Consider the following 22,550-nt stretch of genomic DNA (forward strand, 5'->3'; position numbering starts at 1 on the left):
CATCCGGCCAATCAGACAATGACCTATTTCTATAGGCTCTCTGTTTTCTGTCAGCCAGCCAATCCTCCAAACTAATACGTGACCCCCCCGCCCCCCCCCCCCCCCCCCCCCCCCCACACACACACACACACACACACACCATGAGCTCCTAGTTTTCACAATAACCTTTGATGTGGCACCTTGTCAAGTGCCCTCTGGGAATCCAAGTACAGTACATCACCAGGCCCCCCATTACCCACAGCACAGAGTACGGTACATCACCGGTCCCCTCGTTACCCACAGCACAGAGTACGGTACATCACCGGGCCCCCCGTTACTCTACCCAATTACCTTGAATTTTTCAAAGTGTCCGACCATAATCTCTTTCATCACTGATTCTAACACCTTCCTATAGACAGATGTTAAGCTTGTGGGATGATAGTTTCTTGTTTTCTGCTGCCCTCCCTCGGCTACTTTCCAGTCCAGTGGAGCCTTTCCAGGTCCTAGTGAATTTGAGAAAATTAACACTGATGACTTCCTTAGCCACATCTTTGCGATGAAGTTTTTGTCACTTATATAAACAATTTGGATGTGAATATCAGAGGCAGGGCTAGTAGATTTGCAGGTGACACCAAAATTAGTGGACAATGAAGAAGGTTATCTCTAAGTACATCGGGACCTTGATCAGATGGGCTGATGGGCCATGGAGTGGCAGATGGAGTTTAATTTACATAAATGTGAGTTGCTGCATATTGATAAGGCAAACCAGGGCAAGACGTATACACTTAATGGTAGGGCACAGGGGAGAGTTTCCAAACAAAAAGGCCAAGGGATACACATGCATAGCTCCTTAAAAGCAGAGTCACAGGTAGATAGGATAGTGAAGAAGGCTTTCGGCACACTTGCCTTTATTGGTCAGTGCATTGGGTACAGGAGTTGGGAGGTCATGTTGTGGTTGTAAAGGACATTGGTTAGGCCACTGTTGGAATACAGTGTTCAGTTCTGGTCTCCCTGCTATAGGAAGGATATTGTGAAACTTGAAAGGATTCAGAAAAAAATTAACAAGGATGTTGCCAGGGTTGGAGAGTTTGAGCTACAGGGAGAGGCTGACCAGGCTGGGGCTGTTTTCCCTGGAGCGTCGGAGGCTGAGGGGTGACCTTATAGAGGTTTACAAAATCAAGAGGGGCATGGATAGGGTAAATAGACAAAGTCTTTTCCCTGGCGTTGGGGAGTCCAGAACTAGAAGGTGTAGGTTTCGAGTGAGAGGGGAAAGATTTAAAAGGGACCTAAAGGGCAACTTTTTCACACAGAGGCTGGTGTGAGCTGCCAGAGGAAGTGGTGGAGGCTGGTACAATTACAGCATTTATAAGGCATCTGGATGGGTATATGAATAGGAAGGGTTTGGAGGGGTATGGCAGGTGCTGGCAAATGGGACTAGGTCAGGTTGGGATATCTAGTTGGTGTGGATGAGTTGTACTGAAGGGTCTATTCCGTGCTGTACATCTCTATGACTCTATGTACCTAAGTATGCTAGAAATTGATCAGCCCTACAGTTCCCTCTGTTTACTCAGTACTGTTTCCCTTGTGACTGTAATTTCACCGAGTTCCCCTCTGTGTGCCAAATGATTTGCACCTATTACTGAATTCTTTCCTGTACCCTCTACAGTGAAGACAGAAGCAAAATATTTTTTCCATTCTGCCCATCTGCTTCCTTATTATCTTTAATTTGCCATTCTCACACCTGACTGGACTGATACTCATTTTGCCAAAAAAGAACTGTGGATGCTGGAGATCAGAAATAAAACCAGAAATTGCTGAAGAAACTCAGCAGGTCTGGTAGCAACTGTGGAGAGAAAGTAGAGTTAATGTTTTGGGTCCAGGTCACTGGATCTGAAACAATGACGCTGTTATGTCTCCACAGATACTGCCAAATCTGCAGACAATTTTCAGCAATTTCTGTTTTCATTACTCACTTTACTGACCCTTTTCCTGTTCAGATATCCATTGAAACCCTCACTATCTATTTTACATTTGTTAATTCCTTTGTTAATTCCTTCCTCCTGTTTAATCTTCCAGTCATTCATTGCTGTTCTTCATATTCTAACCAATCATTCCAACCTACCTCTCACCTTTGTGCAATTACATGTATTTTCCTTGAAGTTTGATGCTCTCATTAATGTCTTCAATGAATCGTGGATGATGGACTCTCCCCTTGGAATGTTTGTTCACATTAAGAGTATACTTGCTCCACTATTCTGAATTATCCCATTATATGTTTTATTCCAAACTCCAATAATAGCATTGTGGGTCTACCTACAGCACACGGACTGCAGCGGTTCAAGAAGGCAGCTCACCCCCACCTTCTCAAGGGGCAACTAGGGACAGGCAATAAATACTGGGCCCAGCTAGTGACACCCGTGTCCCATAAATACATAAAACAAAAGTCTTTCACTGCTGCTGGACTGGTCTATCTCCCGGCGTCATATTCCAGTTTCCTTCAGCGAACTTTGCTCACAGTTTTGGCACACATGGTGTTGCTCTCTTTAATTTGAAAAGACGAGTCTTAGACCCACTTTGCTTCCTTGTAGTTGGATGTAATATCAATCATATTATCATCGCTGGTGCCTGCAGGTGCTTTTTCTCTGAGGTCACTGATTAATCCTGTCATCTTGCACAATACCAAGCTGACAATATCTTCCTGTCTGGTCCATTCTAGAAAGCGCTGCTCTCAGAGACCATCTTGAAAGCACCCTTTGGCCGACTCATCATTACTACTGGCAATCTGATTCTTCAAGTTTTTAGCCAGGTTAAAGTCACCTGTGTGTCCTGAGTACTGACCAAATCAGAAGGCCCTATCCTGACAGGTGTGGGGTAAGGTTTCCCCTCCCTGATGTGCCACAGTGCTTGTAGCTCAGCTCCTAGCTCTGTCACTCTGAGTTGAAGTCCATGCAGCCCCTGGCATTGAATGCAATGTGTTCCCCTAGATCACACCAGCATCTAGAAGCTCCCACATTCGGCAGCTGTAACACATCACCTGCCCTACCATCTCTCATAGGTGGTAATTAATTAAGAGCTACTAATTATTTACTGTATAATTGATGCAGCCTACATCCCTCAGTACACTGTAGCACTGAAAGTAAATTTTGCAATACTGATGAAACAATACAACATTTACAATATTAATAAAAGCTGCAGTTTCTAATCATCCCAGTTACCAATTAAGCTGCTTCATTCCCTGCATTAAACTGGAAATCAAATGTTGGGGGTGGAGTAATGCATAGACAATGAAAAACATCTCCTTGTTATTGCAAGGAATGAAGTTACTGAGTGAATAGTAACCCTTCCTTAATGTACCTCATTCTCCCTCTGCTCTGAACTCCCACTTTGAGCCAAACTCAAAAAAAGGCAAGTTCCTGCAGATGCTGGAGAAACTCAGCAGGTCTGGCAGATCTCTGGGGGGGGAGAGAGAGAGAGACAAAGTTAATGTGTTGAGTCCAGTATAATTCTTCTTCAGAACGCAGTCATATCAGACTCAAATCATTAACTCTGTTTCTCTCTCCACAGATGCTGCCAGACCTCCTGAGTTTCTCCAATATTCTCTGTTTTCATTGTGAATGTATTCGAATGAAAGTAAACTGGTTAGGCCTCAGCTGGAGGATTGGGCTCTGTTCTGTTCTCCACACTTTCGGGAAGGTGTGAATGCTTTGGAGAGGGTGCTGAGGAGATTTACCAGAATCGTCCTGGATGAAGGGCTTCAGTTAACATGGACAGACCAAACATTGTCGAAAAGTGTGGTGCTGGAAAAGCACAACCTGTCAGGCAGCATCTGAGGAGCAGGGGAGTCCACGTTTTGGGCATAAGCCCTTCACCTGCCCCTCATTCCTAAAGAAGGGCTAATGCCCAAAACATGGGCTCCCCCGCCCCTCAGATGCTGCCTGACGGGCTGTACTTTCCTAGCACTACACTTTTCGATTCTCAGTCTCTAGCATCTGCAGTCCTCACTTTCTCCACATTGTCCAATCTAGAACACAGGAGAGATTTAATTAAGGTGTTCAAATCATGAATAGTTTTGTTAAAGTAAATAAGAAGAAATAGTTAGAATGGCAGGAGGGTAAGTAACAGGAGGGATTAGACTGAAAGTAATCGGCGAAAGAACCAGACAGCAGGTGATTGTTATTGTGTTGTGAAAGCACAGTAGAAGCAGGTACAACAACTGCCAAAAAGGGCAATTAGAAAGATCCCTCAGGGAGAAATATTTGCGTGGCTGTGGGGAAAGAGCAGACGAGGTGTTTGTCAGAGTTAGAACAGGAACGATGGACTGAGCGGTTCCTTCTGAACCACCTCATTCTGTGGTCCTAGTCACTGGAGCTGCCAAGAGCAATTGCAATAACTGGCTGCATAATTGTACCAGCTGTTATTACACCACTGTTAAAACAGCTGGATTTTCCAACTCTCACCCTCCCTTTGCTTGCTCTCTCTGTCTCTCACTCGCTCTCTCTGTCTCTCACTCTCTCTCTGTCTCTCACTCGCGCTCTGTCTCTCACTCGCGCTCTGTCTCTCACTCACTCTCTCTGTCTCTCACTCTCTCTCTGTCTCTCACTCACTCTCTGTGTCTCTCACTCGCGCTCTGTCTCTCACTCTCTCTCTGTCTCTCACTCACTCTCTGTGTCTCTCACTCACACTCTGTCTCTCACTCGTGCTCTGTCTCTCACTCACTCTCTCTGTCTCTCACTTTCTGTCTCTCACTCACTCTCTTGCTCTTTTTCTCACTTGTGCACACTCTCACTTTCACACTCACTCTCTCACACTCTCGTACACTCTTGGTGTCAGGTTTCTTACTCTTGACTCAGGAGAATGAGTTGAATATTCCTGTTCGGTTTGGAATGAGGTGCCAGTGTTGTGGTGTTGTCGCTGGGCGAGTAATCCAGGGGCCCAGGGAACACTGTGTTCAAATCCCAGTGCATCAGACAGTGGAGCTTGAATTTAAAAAGATAACTGGACTTCAAATTCTCATGCTGACTATGTTCCCCTGCTGATTGATGTGATACCATGTAATCGTTCATGTTGGGACTAATGACCTCAGAAAGAAGAGAGTTGAAATCCTGCAAACAGACTTTAGGGAGTTAGTTTGGAAATTGAAAAGTATCATTTGCAAGGTGGTAATCTCTGGATTATTTCTGGTGCCACGCAGTAGTGAGCACAGGGATAGAAGGATCGAGCACGTGAATGTATGGCTGGAGAGAGAGTGCAGAGGAGAGGGTTTTAGATTCCTGAAGTATTGACACTCAAAGGGTTTTTAAAAATTATGTAAAGAACAAGAGAAAAATGAGGGGACCAGTGGAGTCCACTGTGTGCCAAAGCAGAAATAAATTCACAGGGAGAGAGAGGAGGTAATGTAGGATTCAATCCCCTCAAAGCGAATGAGTCTGCAGTCCTGAATGAGCTGTCACTGTGGATGGTGAGGGAGGCAATATCAGCAACCTGCCTGGGCCAGGGCTGGAGAACAGCGAACATTGTCCCTCCGTTAGTAAAGGGAGGGAAGGATGGAGCAGGAAGTTACACGGCAGTCTGTCCACCCTCCGTAATTAGAAAGAAATCGGAGGGCTAGAACATAGGCAGACCCTGGGTTGTGAATGGGTTCCTTTCTGGAGTCTGTTTGCAAATTGATTTGTGCGTAAGTCAGAACACAGTGGGAAGCAGCTGTTTATAAATACGGGGAAATGTTCACAGGTCAGGTTCTTTAACAATACACCCCTCCTATAGGACCATGCTCAAAAGTTAAATGTTTGTAAATTGGGGACCCCTGTTTATCTGCTGTTGGAGAGACCTGGATTAATAATCTGGGATAATCAGCATGGATTTGTTAAGGGAAGGTCATATTTGACAAACTTGGATGAAAGTTTTTGAGGAGGTAGCCAGGAGCGTTGATGTGGATCATGCATTTGATGTGGTCCATGTGGATGTGAGCAAGGCTTTTCATAAGGTTCCTCATGACAGGCTGGCCAAGAAAGTGAGAGCCTGTGGATTCCAGGCACAGTGGCATGTTGGATCCAGAATTAGCTGAGAGACAGGAAGCCGAGGGTAATGGTGGAGAGCTGTTTCTGTGACTGAGTCTGTTTCCCATGGGGCTCCATACAGCTCCCTGCTGGAGATCTCCACCTTGCTGTCTGAGGCTGAAAAAACTTTCATCATGTCCTTTGAGTTTACACTGTCACCCCCAAGCACCACCTGCTCAAGCTCTCCTGGAGAGCCACCTGACCTGTATCCCCAGGGAATGGCCTTTCATCTCCCAGCTCTGATGATAGGTCACGGAGCTGAAATACTGATACAACATCCTCAGGAGACAGCGACAGGACATACTGCTGAACTCATCCAACATTTTCAGGTCTCCACATTCCACAGCACTTCCATTGACTTCAGCATGACTTTGCTTGTAATCCATCTCAGAAGAAAGCTTGATTAGTTTCCCGTTGTTAATGGGCTCAGTAACTGTGTTGCTGTATTTGTGATCTGTGTCTTTGGGTCCAGATGAGGAAACATCGTTGAGACATATCCCACCGAGTTTTTGTTAATGTTTAGAACTCGTTTCATCCCAGACAGCTTGTGTATTTGGTAACTTGTTCATTTTGTCAGTGGACTTAGATCACACCCGAGTCTCTGTTGGGGCAGGAGGGATGTGGGGAGGGTGTGGGGATGGGTCGGGGGAGGGTGTGGGGATGGGTCGGGGGAGGGTGTGGGGATGGGTCGGGGGGGGTGTGTGGGGATGGGTCGGAGGGGGTGTGGGGATGGGTCGGGGGGGTGTGTGGGGATGGGTCGGGGGGGGGTGTGGGGATGGGTCGGGGGGGGGTGTGGGGATGGGTCGGGGGGGGGTGTGGGGATGGGTCGGGAGGGGGTGTGGGGATGGGTCGGGAGGGGGTGTGGGGATGGGTCGGGAGGGGGTGTGGGGATGGGTCGGGGGGGTGTGTGGGGATGGGTCAGAGGGGGTGTGGGGAGGGGTCAGAGGGGGGTGTGGGGAGGGGTTGGGGGTGGGCGGGGGTGTGGGGAGGGGTTGGGGATGTGTCGGGGGGGTGTGGGGATGGGTCGGGGTGGGTGTGGAGGGGTGTGGGGAGGGGTTGGAGGTGGGGAGGGTGTGGGGATGGGTCGGGGGTGTGGGGAGGGTGTGGGGATGGGTCGGGGGTGTGGGGAGGGGTGTGGGGATGGGTCGGGGATGTGTCGGGGGGGGTGTGGGGATGGGTCGGGGTGGGTGTGGAGGGGTGTGGGGAGGGTGTGGGGAGGGTGTGGGGATGGGTCGGGGGTGTGGGGAGGGGTGTGGGGATGGGTCGGGGGTGTGGGGAGGGGTGTGGGGATGGGTCGGGGGTGTGGGGAGGGGTGTGGGGATAGGTTGGGGATGTGTCGGGGTGGGTGTGGAGGAGTGTGGGGAAGGGGTGGGGATGGTTCAGGGGTGTGTGTGGGGGGGTCATACATTTAAGGTGAGAGGGGCAAGTTCAAAGGAGATACGAGGGGCAAGTTTTTTTATACAGAGTGTGGTAGGAGTGTGAGAGACACAGCCAGGGATGGGGGTGGAGGCACTGACAATGGGGGTCTTTAAGAGACTTTTTGATAAACACATGAATAGGTAAAGAATGGAGGGATATGGACCAAAAGGCAGGCAGAAGGGATTAGTTTAATTTGGCATCATGTTTGGCACAACATTGTGGGCCGAAGGGCCTGTTCCTGTGCTATCCTGTTCTATGTTCTAATTGTTGACTTGTTTCCCTGTAAATAACAACAATACTGCACTGTGTTGGGTTTATAGGTAGAGATGAGAAAGTGAGCATCATCAGACCAGATATGAGGCACGACCTGGGAGCAGAGTGGTCAAGGTAGTTGTGGGTGGGGGGAGGGTGGGAGCTGTGGGTTTATCGAGTGAGCTGTGTAAACAAGCTGGGTGTCAGGTCAATCAACCCCCACCCCATCTCCCATCTCCCCCTGCAACAGACCTAGCCCCTAGCCCCTAGCCCCTAGCCCCTAGCCCCTAGCCCCTAGCCCCTAGCCATGAGCCGAGAGGGTGGGGGCACAGCAAGATCCCAAGGCCATCCTCAGCAAATGGTTGCGATGCACCCGCAGTTACAACGTGACCCCTTTTGACAATGGCGGGAGAGGTTTAGGATTGACTGTGATTCATTTTGGAATCAAATGGTCAAGTTACGCAGGGAGACAGTGACATACTGGGAATGTCACTCAGACTAATAAACCAGAACTCGAGACTGTGGATGAGGGGAGATGGGATTAAACCCCACCATGGTAGCTGGGGACATTTAAGTTCAATTAAAATTTGGAGTTAGTTACCTCCGAAGGGTGACCAAGGAACCAGTGTCAATTGTAAAACCCATCTGGGTCACTGATGCACCTTTCAGGGAAGGAACTCTGGTATCTTTACCTGGCCTGGCCTACATGTGACTTCAGACCCACAGCAATGTGGTTGTCACATAACTGCTCTCTGGGTAATTAGGGATGGGCAGTAATTGTTGACCTAGCCAGTGACACTCTGTAAATGACGAATTACAAACTGACCAGCAGCAATGTGGTCTGACTGAGGTGCAGGTGATTTGTACGTATCACAGAGCCGGCACTCCGGAAAGGGGGACCAAGCGAGAGGGTTACGTTCGGTGCTGTTTGTGTCTTGTATAATGTGGTGTTGTCACCTTCTGAAAGTATCCTGTTCTTTCCTGTTCTTAGAATCAGTGAATCAACACTTCACAAAGAACACAAAATCACCGTGATGAGCTACATCATCTCCCTGAAAATGGAACCCCCTCCAACACTTTCCCACAACCTGTCAGGATCACCTCTCACCACCTTGACCCTGAGCCATGTGCTGGTAAGAACTGGAGTGAAACAGACTCCATGCTTAGACTGTGAGTGAGATCAGAGTAAAGACTTTCAGAGGCGTTCTGTCTTCTCACTCTTGAGTATTCATTTAAAATATCTTTCACAGGAAGATGACTGGAATGTGAGGCTGTTAATTAACTAATGAATTGCAATGGAGATATTTAAAAGGATTATCTTAAGAGCAAAGATTAAACAGGGTGGGACTGTATTCGCTGGAGTTTAGAAGAATAAGTGGTGATGGATGTAGGTTTGCTCGCTGAGCTGGAAGTTCATTTCCAGACGTTTCGTCACCCTACTAGGTAACCTCTTCATTGGGCCTCAGATGAAGCACTGTTGATAATTCCTGCTTTCTATTTATATGTTTGGGTTGGTGATGTCACTTCCTGTGGTGAAGTCACTTGCTGTTCTTTTTCTCAGGGGGTGATAGATGGGTCTAACTCGATGTGTTTGCTGATAGAGTTCCAGTTGGAATGCCATGCTTCGAGGAATTCTCATGCGTGTCTCTGTTTGGCTTGTCCTACGATGGATGTGTTGTCCCAGACAAAGTAGTGTCCTTCCTCATCTGGATGTGATGATACTAGTGAGAGAGGATCATGACGTTTTATGGCTAGTTGGTGTTCATGTATCCTGGTGGCTAGTTTTCTTCCTGTTTGTCCAATGTCATATTTGTTACAGTCCTTGCACGGTATTTTGTAAATGACATTAGTTTTACTTGTTTTCTGTATAGTGTCTTTCAAGTTCATTAGCTGCTGTTTTAGTGTGTTGGTGGGTTTGTGGGCTATCATGATGCAAAGGGGTCTGAGCAATCATTTCCGCGATGTCTTTGATATAGGAGAGAGTGGCTAGGGTTTCTGGATGTGTTTTGTCTGCTTGTTTGGGTTTGTTGCTGAGAAATAGAACATAGAACAATACAGCACAGAACAGGCCCTTCGGCCCACGATGTTGTGCCGAACATTTGTCCTAGCTTCAGCACCTATCCATGTACCTATCCAATTGCCGCTTAAAGGTCACCAAAAATTCTGACTCTGCCACTCCCACGGGCAGCGCATTCCATGCCCCCACCACTCTCTAGGTAAAGAACCTACCCCTGACATCCCCACTATACCTTCCACCCTTCACCTTAAAATTATGTCCCCTTGTAACACTCTGTGGTACCTGGGGAAAAAGTCTCTATCTACTGTATCTATTCCCCTGATCATCTTATAAACCTCTATCAAGTCACCCCTCATCCTTCGCCGTTCCAATGAGAAAAGGCCTAGCACTCTCAACCTATCCTCGTACGACCTATTCTCCATTCCTGGCAACATCCTGGTAAATCTCCTCTGCACCCTCTCCAAAGCTTCCACATCTTTCCTAAAATGAGGCGACCAGAACTGCACACAGTACTCCGAATGTGGCCTTACCAAGGTCCTGTACAGCTGCAACATCACCTCACGACTCTTGAATTCAATCCCTCTGCTAATGAACGCTAATACACCATAGGCCTTCTTATAAGCTCTATCCACCTGAGTGGCAACTTTCAAAGAGCTATGAACATAGACCCCAAGATCCCTCTGCTCCTCCACCTGACTAAGAACCCTACAGTTAACCCTGTATTCCGCATTCTTATTTGTCCTTCCAAAATGGACAACCTCACACTTGACAGGGTTGAACTCCATCTGCCGCTCCTCAGCCCAGCTCTGCATCATATCTAAGTCCCTTTGCAGCCGACAACAGCCCACCTCACTATCCACAACTCCACCAATCTTTGTATCGTCTGCAAATTTACTGACCCACCCTTCGACTCCCTCTTCCAAGTCATTGATAAAAATTACAAACAGCAGAGGACCCAGAACTGATCCCTGCAGAACTCCACTTGTAACTGGGCTCCAGGCTGAATATTTACCATCTACCACCACTCTCTGACTTCGACCGGTTAGCCAGTTCTCTATCCAACTGGCCAAATTTCCCACTATTCCACGCCTCCTGACTTTCCGCATAAGCCTACCATGGGGAACCTTATCAAATGCCTTACTAAAATCCATGTACACCACATCCACTGCTCTACCCTCATCCACATGCTTGGTCACCTCCTCAAAGAATTCAATAAGACTTGTAAGGCAAGACCTACCCTTCACAAATCTGTGCTGGCTGTCCCTAATCAAGCAGTGTCTTTCCAGATACTCATAAATCCTATCCCTCAGTACCCTTTCCATTACTTTGCCAATCACCGAAGTAAGACTAACTGGCCTGTAATTCCCGGGGTTATCCCTATTCCCTTTTTTGAACAGGGACACAAAATTGGCGGACTGTGTTCATTGGGCACCCGTTCTTTTTGATTTCACGGTATGGGTGATTTTCCTCTGCTCTGTGTAGTTCCTGATTGTTAAGGGGAATAAAAACCGACTGTGGATGCTGGAAATCGGAAACAAAACCAGAAACTGCTGAGAAAGCTCCGCAGGGTCTGGCAGCACCAGGTGTGGGGAGATATTAACTCTGTCTTAGATTGTTAAGGGCCTTGACAGGGTCAATGCTGAGAGGATATTCCCCCACAAGGGAGAGTCTAGGACGAGAGGGCACAGTCTGAGATGAGGAGGGGTTACTTCTCTCAGAGGGTTGTGAGTTTTGGAACTCTTTGTCTCACAGAGCTGTGAGGGCAGAGTCCTTGTGGATATTTAAGGCTGAGACAGAGAGATTCTTGATCAGTCGGGGAATCGAGGGTTACAGGGAAAGGGCAGGAATGTGGATGTAAGGAATGTTGGATCAGCCAGGATCCTATTGACTAACGGAGCACACTCAAGGGGCTGAATGGCCTACATTGGTTCCTATTTCTTACAGTTGTAAAGTTTGTTAAGAGCACAAGTGGGGCTGGCTGACAGACCTGCTCCTTCATAATAATGTTTTTATAAAATTCCTGAGAATCAGAGGTGCGAGGGACCGTGGTTGGGTGGGGTTAATTTGTGACTCTCCCATAGGAAGCCTGTGGCAGTGAAGTGACCAAGCGGTTCGTCAGCAGTCCAAGCAGCTCCCCAGCACACACCCAGCAGCTCCCCAGCACACACCCAGCAGCTCCCCAACACACCCAGCAGCTCCCCAGCACACACCCAGCAGCTTCCCAGCACACACCCAGCAGCTTCCCAGCACACACCCAGCAGCTTCCCAACACACACCCAGCAGCTCGCCAACACACCCCCAGCAGCTTCCCAACACACCCCCAGCAGCTTCCCAACACACCCAGCAGCTCCCCAGCACACCCTGCACACCCAGCAGCTCCCACTCACCGGGATTTGTGAACAGGTTTCCCTCTGGTTGTGTGACATCACAAACTAGACTGTAGGAGCTGTGGCTCCCGTCCTAAAGCTGGTGGGCCTGTTGGACTGGGGGGGGGCTGGGTGGGGCATGTGGGGAGGGGGTGGGATGAGATGATCAGCAACTACCCAGAATTGCCCCCAGAGTTTCCTGGAACTGCAGGTTAACCTGCGCCCAGGAGAGGGGTCTGAGGCTAGGTTCAGAAACAAAGTGGATTTGCATTTTCTCCACACATGCTCCTTTGTCAGTGATGCAGCCAATGCAAGTGGCATTCTGATCAGGGCAGGGGCAGGGTGGGGGTGGGGGTGGGTGTGGGGAGGGTTGTGGATCTGATCCAGACTGAGACTGGCGGGTGCTGCTGGTGTTATCCACCTCCCAGATGCTCAGAGTTGGTGGTGTCGTGTCTCGTTCTTTATAAAGTGATGTCATACATAAATGTTAGAGAGAAATGACAGGTGAGGCGGGAGAGAGGGTGGTCCCATCTTTTACGGGGAAGTCAGCCGTACTCCTGGGTGAGCTGGGATCATGGGAATGGTGGGAAGAGCTTTTCTGTAATGGGATGGGGGTCTAACATTCCAAGCTAAATCAGGAGGATGGGGAATGAAAGGATCCCAGGGACAGAGAGGGAGAGAATGCCTCTGCGTCACCATGACAACCAGAGCAGTTACTTCAAAGTTTGATTTAACGAGAGAGAACAACATGGAATCCAGTGCCCATCGACAGCTATTAACATTCCTGCAGGATTGCTGCCTGTTCATTGGTCAGACCACATTCAGCATCAGGCTTCCCTTTAACACCAGGGGGTGTGGTTAAACCAACACCTCCTCAATGGATACAATTCCTGCAGCAGGAATAGGAGGGTACTCCTTCCCGGAATCTATTCCCATATTTGACCCCTAACCACCAACCCTGATAAATAATTACCAGCTTGCTGTCTGTGGGATCTTGCAGCGCTGACATTAGCTACTGTATTTCCCACTTTATGTTGTTTAAGGTAATGGCTGTGAATGGTTTATTGTTGATGTGGCATTAGCTCCAGCCAGCCTGATGATGTCACATGGTTTTGGGTTGGAGGAACAGGTATTCTTGCATGAGGTCCTGATAGAGTCAGATGCCAATCCTGACTTCTGCTAGATATAACTAGCCTAACTAGTTAATTGTTGTGGTTCTGTTCGCCGAGCTGGAAGTTTTTGTTGCAAACGTTTCGTCCCCTGGCTAGGCGACATCATCAGTGCTTTGGAGCCTCCTGCGAAGCGCTTCTTTGATATTTCTTCCGGTATTTATAGTGGTCTGTCCTTGCCGCTTCCGGGTGTCAGTTTCAGATGTCCGCTGTAGTGGTTGGTATATTGGGTCCAGGTTGATGTGTTTGTTGATGGAGTTTGTGGATGAATGCCATGCCTCTAGGAATTCCCTGGCTGTTCTCTGTCTGGCTACACTTTTGTACGAAGCTGCATCAGGACACTATTCAAAAGAGCTACAACACACTGCAGTACACCAGAACTGCGAAAAGAGGAAGGGGAACACCTATACAAGGTATTCGCCAAAAATGGATACCCGCGCAACTTTATCAACAGATGCCTAAGAGAAAGACCACGGAACGAGGACATACCACAACCAAAAGGACTAGCCACACTACCATACATCAGGAGCGTTTCAGAACTGATAGCCAGACTACTGCGACCCTTAGGACTCATAACGGCACACAAACCAACAGCCACGCTCAGACAACAACTCACTAGAACAAAGGACCCGATACCCAACATGAGCAAAACTAATGTAGTGTACAAAATACCATGCAAGGACTGCACAAAACACTATATAGGACAAACAGGAAGACAGCTAACAATCCGCATACATTAACATCAACTAGCCACGAAACGACACGACCAGCTATCCCTAGTAGCCACACACGCAGACAACAAGCAACATGAATTCGACTGGGAAAACACTACTATCATAGGGCAAGCCAGACAGAGAACAGCCAGGGAATTCCTAGAGGCATGGCATTCATCCACAAACCCCATCAACAAACACATCGACCTGGACCCAATATACCAACCACTACAGCGGACAGCTGAAACTGACACCCGGAAGCAGCAAGGACAGACCACTATAAATACCGGAAGAAACATCAAAGAAGCGCTTCGCAGGAGGCTCCAGAGCACTGATGATGTTGCCTAGCCAGGGGACGAAACGTTTGCAACAAAAACTTCCAGCTTGGCGAACAGACCCACAACAACGAGCACCCGAGCTACAAATCTTCGCACAAACTTTTAACTAGTTAATATTAGTTGTACCTATTGCTGTCATGAAATAAACTGCACTTGTTATGTGAGTCAAGTGTAACTTCTTGTTTGGACTGTGCAATGGATTGTCCTTGTGTCACTGATTTGATTCAGTATTGGAAGGGGGGGTGTGGAGTGGGGCTGAGCTGGTGAAGGTGTTGTATTCAAGATCCAGTTTGTTTAGCGATGTGGGTTCAGACCCCACTGCCTGGGGTTTGTCATCTGTTGGAGGGTTCTTGTGATACAGTGGTAGTGTTTCTGTCTCTGAGCCAGGAGACCTGGGTTCAAGCCCCACCTCTTCTGAAGGTGTACAATAACATTCCTGTACAAGTTGATAGAAACTATCTGCAAAGGAGGATTGGTGGCAGCTGGTCACCAGTGGATAGTATCCAGAACGTTAGAAAAGTGGCAATGTTCCAGGATGGTAAAGCAACTTGCGATTGTGAAAGGTGCTGCATAAATGCAAGTCTTTCTTTGGGCCCCTACCTCAGGCTGCAGTCAGGTTGTTGTTTGGATTTGGAGTTCTTGGTGAGCTGTTGGGACCTATTGGAGGGGATGTGCGGCCACGTAATATAAACTTCTGTCCCATTGAGCCAATATACAGTCAGGGCTGCATGTCATTGGCTGACAGTCACAGCGGGCGGTCTCTGCTTGTGTCTGACTTTTATGCTGATGCTGGGTCTGTTTTGGCTTGTTACTTTTTTATGAAGTGTGAAATCAATTTTCATCTTATTTATGTCAGCTTTAAATGCCCCCTTGCTTGTTTTCACTCATTAATTCGACGTTAATGAGAGCAGGTCTTCTTATTTGGAGAAGTCTAAGAGGAGATTTAATGGAGGTTTGGGGAGTTACTGGGGGGTGGGTATGGAGCAGCTGTTTGTTTTGGTGGATGGGTCCACCAGATGGTGCTAATTTAAGGTGGCAAAGGGACTAAAAGTAAGATGAGAAAAGAGAGTTCTTCCTGAATGAGAGGTTCAGATCCGGGAAGTGCTGCCTGAATGAGGTGGGACTTTCAGAATGAACCTGGGTGAGATCCTGAATGGAAACAAACTTCATGTGTTTACAGAGAAAGGGTGGGCGAGTGGGATTGGCTGCTCTTGAAGAGACCTGACATGGACACAAAGGACTGAGTAACCTTCTGGAAACATTCTGTCTGCATTGGGAGCGAAGGATGAAGCAATGGGGGGATTTAAATGTGTTGTTGGACTTGGATCCAATGAGGAGTTGGGGATTCAGCAAGCTAGGAGTGATGGGTGAATGGACTTGGTGGGAGCTGAAGCTTTCTACCTGGCCTGTTGGTTGTGAGCAGACAGGAGGAGGTCAAGGAGTGAGCCCCGTCCTAGTGAGGCCTCCCTGGTTCATCAGCACTGTGTGGCAAAGGCCCCTTGGTAACTGCGGACAGAGAGAGTTGGAAGATTTTGTAAGGAAATGATGGGAGAGAATTTGTACGGCTCTGGGGAACAAACCGTATTGGAGTGTGGTTTAATCTGATAGCCTCTCGAGTCATTATGTTCTCTCTACACTGTGTTCTTTTCTTCTCTGTTTTAATAAGTTAAATACTCAGTTAACTAAGGCACCTTTCCCATGAAACATTGAACTTGCCTTTGGGATGGTGAATGCAGATTGAATCATCTGGGTGGAAATTGGAGATGAAGGTGCATGGATCCTGGTGTGTACGTTGATGTCCTTGAGTGTTTGACCGGGTGGTCATGGTCTGTAGTGTGAAGGGATGGCTCTGACTGTGTGGTACACAGCTAATGAGACACAGTGTACACCATCTCAGAAGCACAGGCCGTAACACGCAACCTTTCTGTCCCTCACTGCCTTGTGGCAAGATTGAAGCCACAGTAAATTGTTTTGTAAATCTCGTTAATGTTTTCCTTAGCTCAGCAGACTGTAAATATTCTTTGGCAGTGTGACCAGACCAACAATACTGTAAATGGAAACAGGCTCGGTGAGTATAAGGAAGAATTCAGTGCAGTCGGTTTTTACTTGGCGAGTGAATGGGGACCCAGCTGCAGAGCTGAATGGCTTCCTCCTGCTGCTCATTTCTACGTTCCTGTGGAGGGGAGGGAGGTTGTTAGGCTGGACAGTTGAAGAGAATGCTGTGTAACATCAGAGTAACCGATCTGGGATTGCACTTTTCACAGGAACTGGACGGCCTTCTGATAGAGCTGAGCAGGTGGGCAGGCTCTGGGAATAGGTCACAACTCAAGCCAACAGCACTAGGGTTTAATACTGTGTCTGATTAAAGACAGAATATTAAAATAAGTGCAACGTTGGGAACTCAGTGTGTTACAAAGCAATCTCGTGAGTTATAGGCATATTTTACCTTTAATTTCACTCCCCTTGGTTACCACAACCATTATGTTCACATTAACATGAAATACTGCAGCTATTTCCCATTCCTTTCCCTTTGGTAACTGATTTATCCAATCAGCATCAACAGGCAGATAAATACAATGGATATTTTTAACCCTCACAATAAATACAGTTCATTCTTACCCTTTAATTTAATTCCGTTGAGGATTATTGTGTAAAGAAAATGAAGACTGTATTGAATTATACCGAGAGGATAAATCACCAATCTTTCAAAAGGAGAGAATTACAGGACCACAAGGAAAGACCAGGCATGGCAAGATTATTTTTAAAGTGTTCGTTGTTGGGATATGGGCATCACAGGCTGGGCCAGCGTTGATTGCCCAGAGGGGAGTGAGGAGTCAACCACATTGCTGTGGGTCTGGAGTTACATATAGGCCAGACCGGGTAAGGATGGCAAATTCCCTCCTTAAAGGAGACATTAGTGAACCAGGTGGGTTTCCCCCCAAACAATCATTTCATCAGATTCTTAATTCCAGATTTTTATTGGATTCAAATGCCCCTGTCCTACTTGGCAGGATTTGACTTCAGCTCACCAGAGCGTCACCTGAGTCGCTGGGTTAATAGGTCCTAGCGATAATACCACCGGGCCATTACCTTCCTCCTGGGCTAGCTACTTCTAACCATTAGATGGACTGAATAGTCTTTCTCCCTCCTGTATTACTTTAGAAAAGCAATGTCAAATTTTCTAGTTTTCTTTTGTATAGTACCTGAGTCTGCAGCACTGTGAATGCCTCAGTCAGCTTCCTCTGGCAAGTGACCCTGAACAACGCACTGCTCTTACAAAGGATTGAGATTGATTCACCATTTTATATCCTGGATTTTATAATTCAGTGACACACCTCTGGGTGGCCTAGAATGCCAAAACATGCTGTGGCACTTTCCCACTACAACTGGGAGTGTGATTGACAGGGTCCTAGCTCCAGCAGCCGGGGTTCACTGGTGACTGGAGTAAGGGTTTAATTGACCTGTTGCAGGGTGCGGGCTGTATAACATCAGACTTCCATCACCAAGAGGTCCCCACCCAATCTGTGGAGAACTGCATTTAAATTATAATCATTTGTGCTGTTAAACTCATTTCTGAGCTCACATCCCAAGCATTTTCTCATGCATGGAATTTTTTTATTGTTTAATTACCATGAGCTCTGGAGCAAGAGATTTGGAAATATTATTATCACCCGCGTTTTAATATCTCAAGTCTGTAGTTTTGGCAGAAGGTTTATAAATGTAATCCTTGCAGACACAGGGCTGAAGGGGGAACAGTCTGTAACTCGGATTGTAAACGTGTTGAAGGAGATTTCTGTTCAGATCTTGGCTGACGTTAATAAGAAGCTCAGGTTTTACTGAAGACGGGACTGGTGACATTTCACGTTTAATGATATCATGGAACTTGAAAAATTGGCCTCAACCAGCAGAGGACACGTTACAAATCTCTCCTAATCTGTAGTGATTTTCTGGCTGTGCGTAGCACTGTGCGCCTGGCAATATAATCGCCTGACCCCTCCAATAAACCCTGAGTCTAATTCCCACCCGACAATTCAGTGCTGATTACCGAGCTCTGATGGGTTTGATGTTTTACTGTAAATTTGGAAACAATTGTTGTGTGTCCCTCAATTGGAGGATAATACCTGCTCAGCGTGGTGGATCTGCTGTGGGCCCTCAGCTGACTGAGCAGATCGATTCTCAAAATGCTGATCTTTGGGTGGATCATTGGAAACAATTCTGGTCTGTTTATCTGAGGAAACAGATAAACACTGGCATTGGAGACAGTCTAGAGAAGGTTTGTTTGGCTGATCCTGGGGACACAGGGACTGTCTTATGAGGAAGGGTTGAGTAGGTTGAACCTGGACTCATTGGAGTTTAGAAGGATGAGAGGAAACCTTATTGAAACATATAAAACTCCCAGGTGACCTGACTGGGGAGATGTGGAGAGCTGGTTTCCCCTTGTGGGAGAGGCGCGGACCAGAGGGACATCATCCTAGCGTGTAGGGTTAAACATTGATGACAGAGATGAGAGGAGGTGATGGCCTAGTGAAATTATCACTGATCAGTTAATCCAGTGACCCAGGTAATGTTTTGGGGACCTGGGTTTGAATGCCACCACACTTGATGGAGGTATTTGAATTCAAAAAAATCTAATGATGACCATGAATCAATCCATCATTGAACCCAATTGGTTCATTAATGCCCTTTAGGGAAGGAAACTACTGTTGTTACCTGGGTTGGCCGATATGTGACTCCAGACCCACAGCAATGAGGTTGATTATTAACTTCCCCTGAGAGGGGAGTGACGCTGTCAAATTCTCTACAGCAGAGGACTGTCGAGGCTGGGTCATTAAGTATATTCAGATTTTTAATCAGTGAGGAAATTTAGGATAATGGGGAAAAGGCAGTAGAGTGGAGTTGATGGTGATCAGATCAGCCATGAGCTCTTTAAGTGGCAGTGTAGATTTGATGGGCTGAATGGCCTGTGTTTATAAGGGTGTGTGGACTGCACATCCTGAAGTAGGAGGATCCAAAGTGTGGCATTTCCTTCCACTGCTCCCTGATTGTGCCCCGGCCCTGCCTCCTCTTTAAGGATTTGAGTTTCCGGATTTTGGAGAGTGATCAGTGTGAGGTGTAGCAGATGGAGGAGTGATCACTGTGAGGTGTAGCAGATGGAGGAGTGATCAGTGTGAGGTGTAGCAGATGGAGGAGTGATCAGTGTGAGGTGTAGCAGATGGAGGAGTGATCACTGTGAGGTGTAGCAGATGGAGGAGTGATCAGTGTGAGGTGTAGCAGATGGAGGAGTGATCAGTGTGAGGTGTAGCAGATGGAGGAGTGATCAGTGTGAGGTGTGGCAGATGGAGGAGTGATCAGTGTGAGGTGTAGCAGATGGAGGAGTGATCAGTGTGAGGTGTAGCAGATGGAGGAGTGATCAGTGTGAGGTGTGGCAGATGGAGGAGTGATCACTGTGAGGTGTGGCAGATGGAGGAGTGATCAGTGTGAGGTGTAGCAGATGGAGGAGTGATCAGTGTGAGGTGTGGCAGATGGAGGAGTGATCACTGTGAGGTGTAGCAGATGGAGGAGTGATCAGTGTGAGGTACAGCAGATGGAGGAGTGATCAGTGTGAGGTGTAGCAGATGGAGGAGTGATCAGTGTGAGGTGTAGCAGATGGAGGAGTGATCAGTGTGAGGTGTAGCAGATGGAGGAGTGATCAGTGTGAGGTGTAGCAGATGGAGGAGTGATCAGTGTGAGGTGTAGCAGATGGAGGAGTGATCAGTGTGAGGTGTATCAGATGGAGGAGTGATCAGTGTGAGGTGTAGCAGATGGAGGAGTGATCAATGTGAGGTGTGGCAGATGGAGGAGTGATCAGTGTGAGGTGTAGCAGATGGAGGAGTGATCAGTGTGAGGTGTAGCAGATGGAGGAGTGATCAGTGTGAGGTGTAGCAGATGGAGGAGTGATCAGTGTGAGGTGTAGCAGATGGAGGAGTGATCAGTGTGAGGTGTAGCAGATGGAGGAGTGATCAGTGTGAGGTACAGCAGATGGAGGAGTGATCAGTGTGAGGTGTAGCAGATGGAGGAGTGATCAGCGTGAGGTGTAGCAGATGGAAGAGTGATCAGCGTGAGGTGTAGCAGATGGAGGAGTGATCAGCGTGAGGTGTAGCAGATGGAGGAGTGATCAGTGTGAGGTGTAGCAGATGGAGGAGTGATCAGTGTGAGGTGTAGCAGATGGAGGAGTGATCAGTGTGAGGTGTGGCAGATGGAGGAGTGATCAGTGTGAGGTGTGGCAGATGGAGGAGTGATCAGTGTGAGGTGTGGCAGATGGAGGAGTGATCAGTGTGAGGTGTGGCAGATGGAGGAGTGATCAGTGTGAGGTGTGGCAGATGGAGGAGTGATCAGTGTGAGGTGTAGCAGATGGAGGAGTGATCAGTGTGAGGTGTGGCAGATGGAGGAGTGATCAGTGTGAGGTGTGGCAGATGGAGGAGTGATCACTGTGAGGTGTAGCAGATGGAGGAGTGATCAGTGTGAGGTACAGCAGATGGAGGAGTGATCAGTGTGAGGTGTAGCAGATGGAGGAGTGATCAGTGTGAGGTGTAGCAGATGGAGGAGTGATCAGTGTGAGGTGTAGCAGATGGAGGAGTGATCAGTGTGAGGTGTAGCAGATGGAGGAGTGATCAGTGTGAGGTGTAGCAGATGGAGGAGTGATCAGTGTGAGGTGTAGCAGATGGAGGAGTGATCAGTGTGAGGTGTAGCAGATGGAGGAGTGATCAGCGTGAGGTGTAGCAGATGGAGGAGTGATCAGCGTGAGGTGTAGCAGATGGAGGAATGATCAGCGTGAGGTGTAGCAGATGGAGGAATGATCAGCGTGAGGTGTAGCAGATGGAGGAGTGATCAGCGTGAGGTGTAGCAGATGGAGGAGTGATCAGCGTGAGGTGTAGCAGATGGAGGAGTGATCAGCGTGAGGTGTAGCAGATGGAGGAGTGATCAGCGTGAGGTGTAGCAGATGGAGGAGTGATCAGCGTGAGGTGTAGCAGATGGAGGAGTGATCAGTGTGAGGTGTAGCAGATGGAGGAGTGATCAGCGTGAGGTGTAGCAGATGGAAGAGTGATCAGCGTGAGGTGTAGCAGATGGAGGAGTGATCAGCGTGAGGTGTAGCAGATGGAGGAATGATCAGTGTGAGGTGTAGCAGATGGAGGAGTGATCAGCGTGAGGTGTAGCAGATGGAGGAGTGATCACTGTGAGGTGTAGCAGATGGAGGAATGATCAGTGTGAGGTGTGGCAGATAGAGGAGTGATCAGTGTGAGGTGTGGCAGATAGAGGAGTGATCAGTGTGAGGTGTGGCAGATGGAGGAGTGATCAGTGTGAGGTGTAGCAGATGGAGGAGTGATCAGTGTGAGGTGTAGCAGATGGAGGAGTGATCAGTGTGAGGTGTAGCAGATGGAGGAGTGATCAGTGTGAGGTACAGCAGATGGAGGAGTGATCAGTGTGAGGTGTAGCAGATGGAGGAGTGATCAGTGTGAGGTGTAGCAGATGGAGGAGTGATCAGTGTGAGGTGTAGCAGATGGAGGAGTGATCAGTGTGAGGTGTAGCAGATGGAGGAGTGATCAGTGTGAGGTGTGGCAGATGGAGGAGTGATCAGTGTGAGGTGTAGCAGATGGAGGAGTGATCAGTGTGAGGTGTGGCAGATGGAGGAGTGATCAGTGTGAGGTACGGCAGATGGAGGAGTGATCAGTGTGAGGTGTAGCAGATGGAGGAGTGATCAGTGTGAGGTGTAGCAGATGGAGGCTGAGAGACTGCAGGCTCCCAGACTCTTCTGTTTCCAAAGATTTGGGCCTTTCACCTCTCTGACCTGTACATTCTGGTCATGATTATGGCACAGGTCGCCATGTTGGATGTGGCAATTAATTGCTGTTAGTTTATTGGTCGATCAGGAAATGGTACTGCTCAGGGCCTCCTAGATTTGAGAATGCTTCAGTGTAGCTCAGGAGAAATTAACCTAATAAATCCTTGAGTGTGCAGCTCAAACATTCCCTCCCTTCACAGTAACAGCAGTGTGTACTATCTACAAGATACACTGCAGAAACTCACCAAAGATCCTCAGTCAGCACCTTCCAAACCTACGACCACTTCCATCTAAAAGGACAAGGACAGCAGATACATGGGAACTCCACCCCCTGCAAGTTCCCCTCCAAGCCACTCCCCATCCTGACTTGGAAATATATCACCATTCCTTTACTGTCACTGGGTCAGAATCCTGGCCCTGCT

General features: G+C 48.0%; 1 protein-coding gene across 2 annotated transcripts in view; it reads left to right on the top strand.

The window, feature by feature from the left end:
• The window catches only part of adgrd1 (adhesion G protein-coupled receptor D1), a 299,554-nt gene that overhangs the window by 60,822 nt on the left and 216,182 nt on the right, over positions 1-22,550 (top strand). For both annotated transcript variants that reach the window (XM_060843366.1, XM_060843367.1), the window contains one exon: positions 8,698-8,839. In XM_060843366.1, the coding sequence (XP_060699349.1) occupies positions 8,698-8,839 (142 nt within the window). The remainder of the gene's footprint in view (positions 1-8,697; positions 8,840-22,550) is intronic.

Source organism: Hemiscyllium ocellatum, chromosome 24 (assembly GCF_020745735.1).
Source record: "Hemiscyllium ocellatum isolate sHemOce1 chromosome 24, sHemOce1.pat.X.cur, whole genome shotgun sequence".
NCBI classification, from domain to species: Eukaryota; Metazoa; Chordata; class Chondrichthyes; order Orectolobiformes; family Hemiscylliidae; genus Hemiscyllium; species Hemiscyllium ocellatum.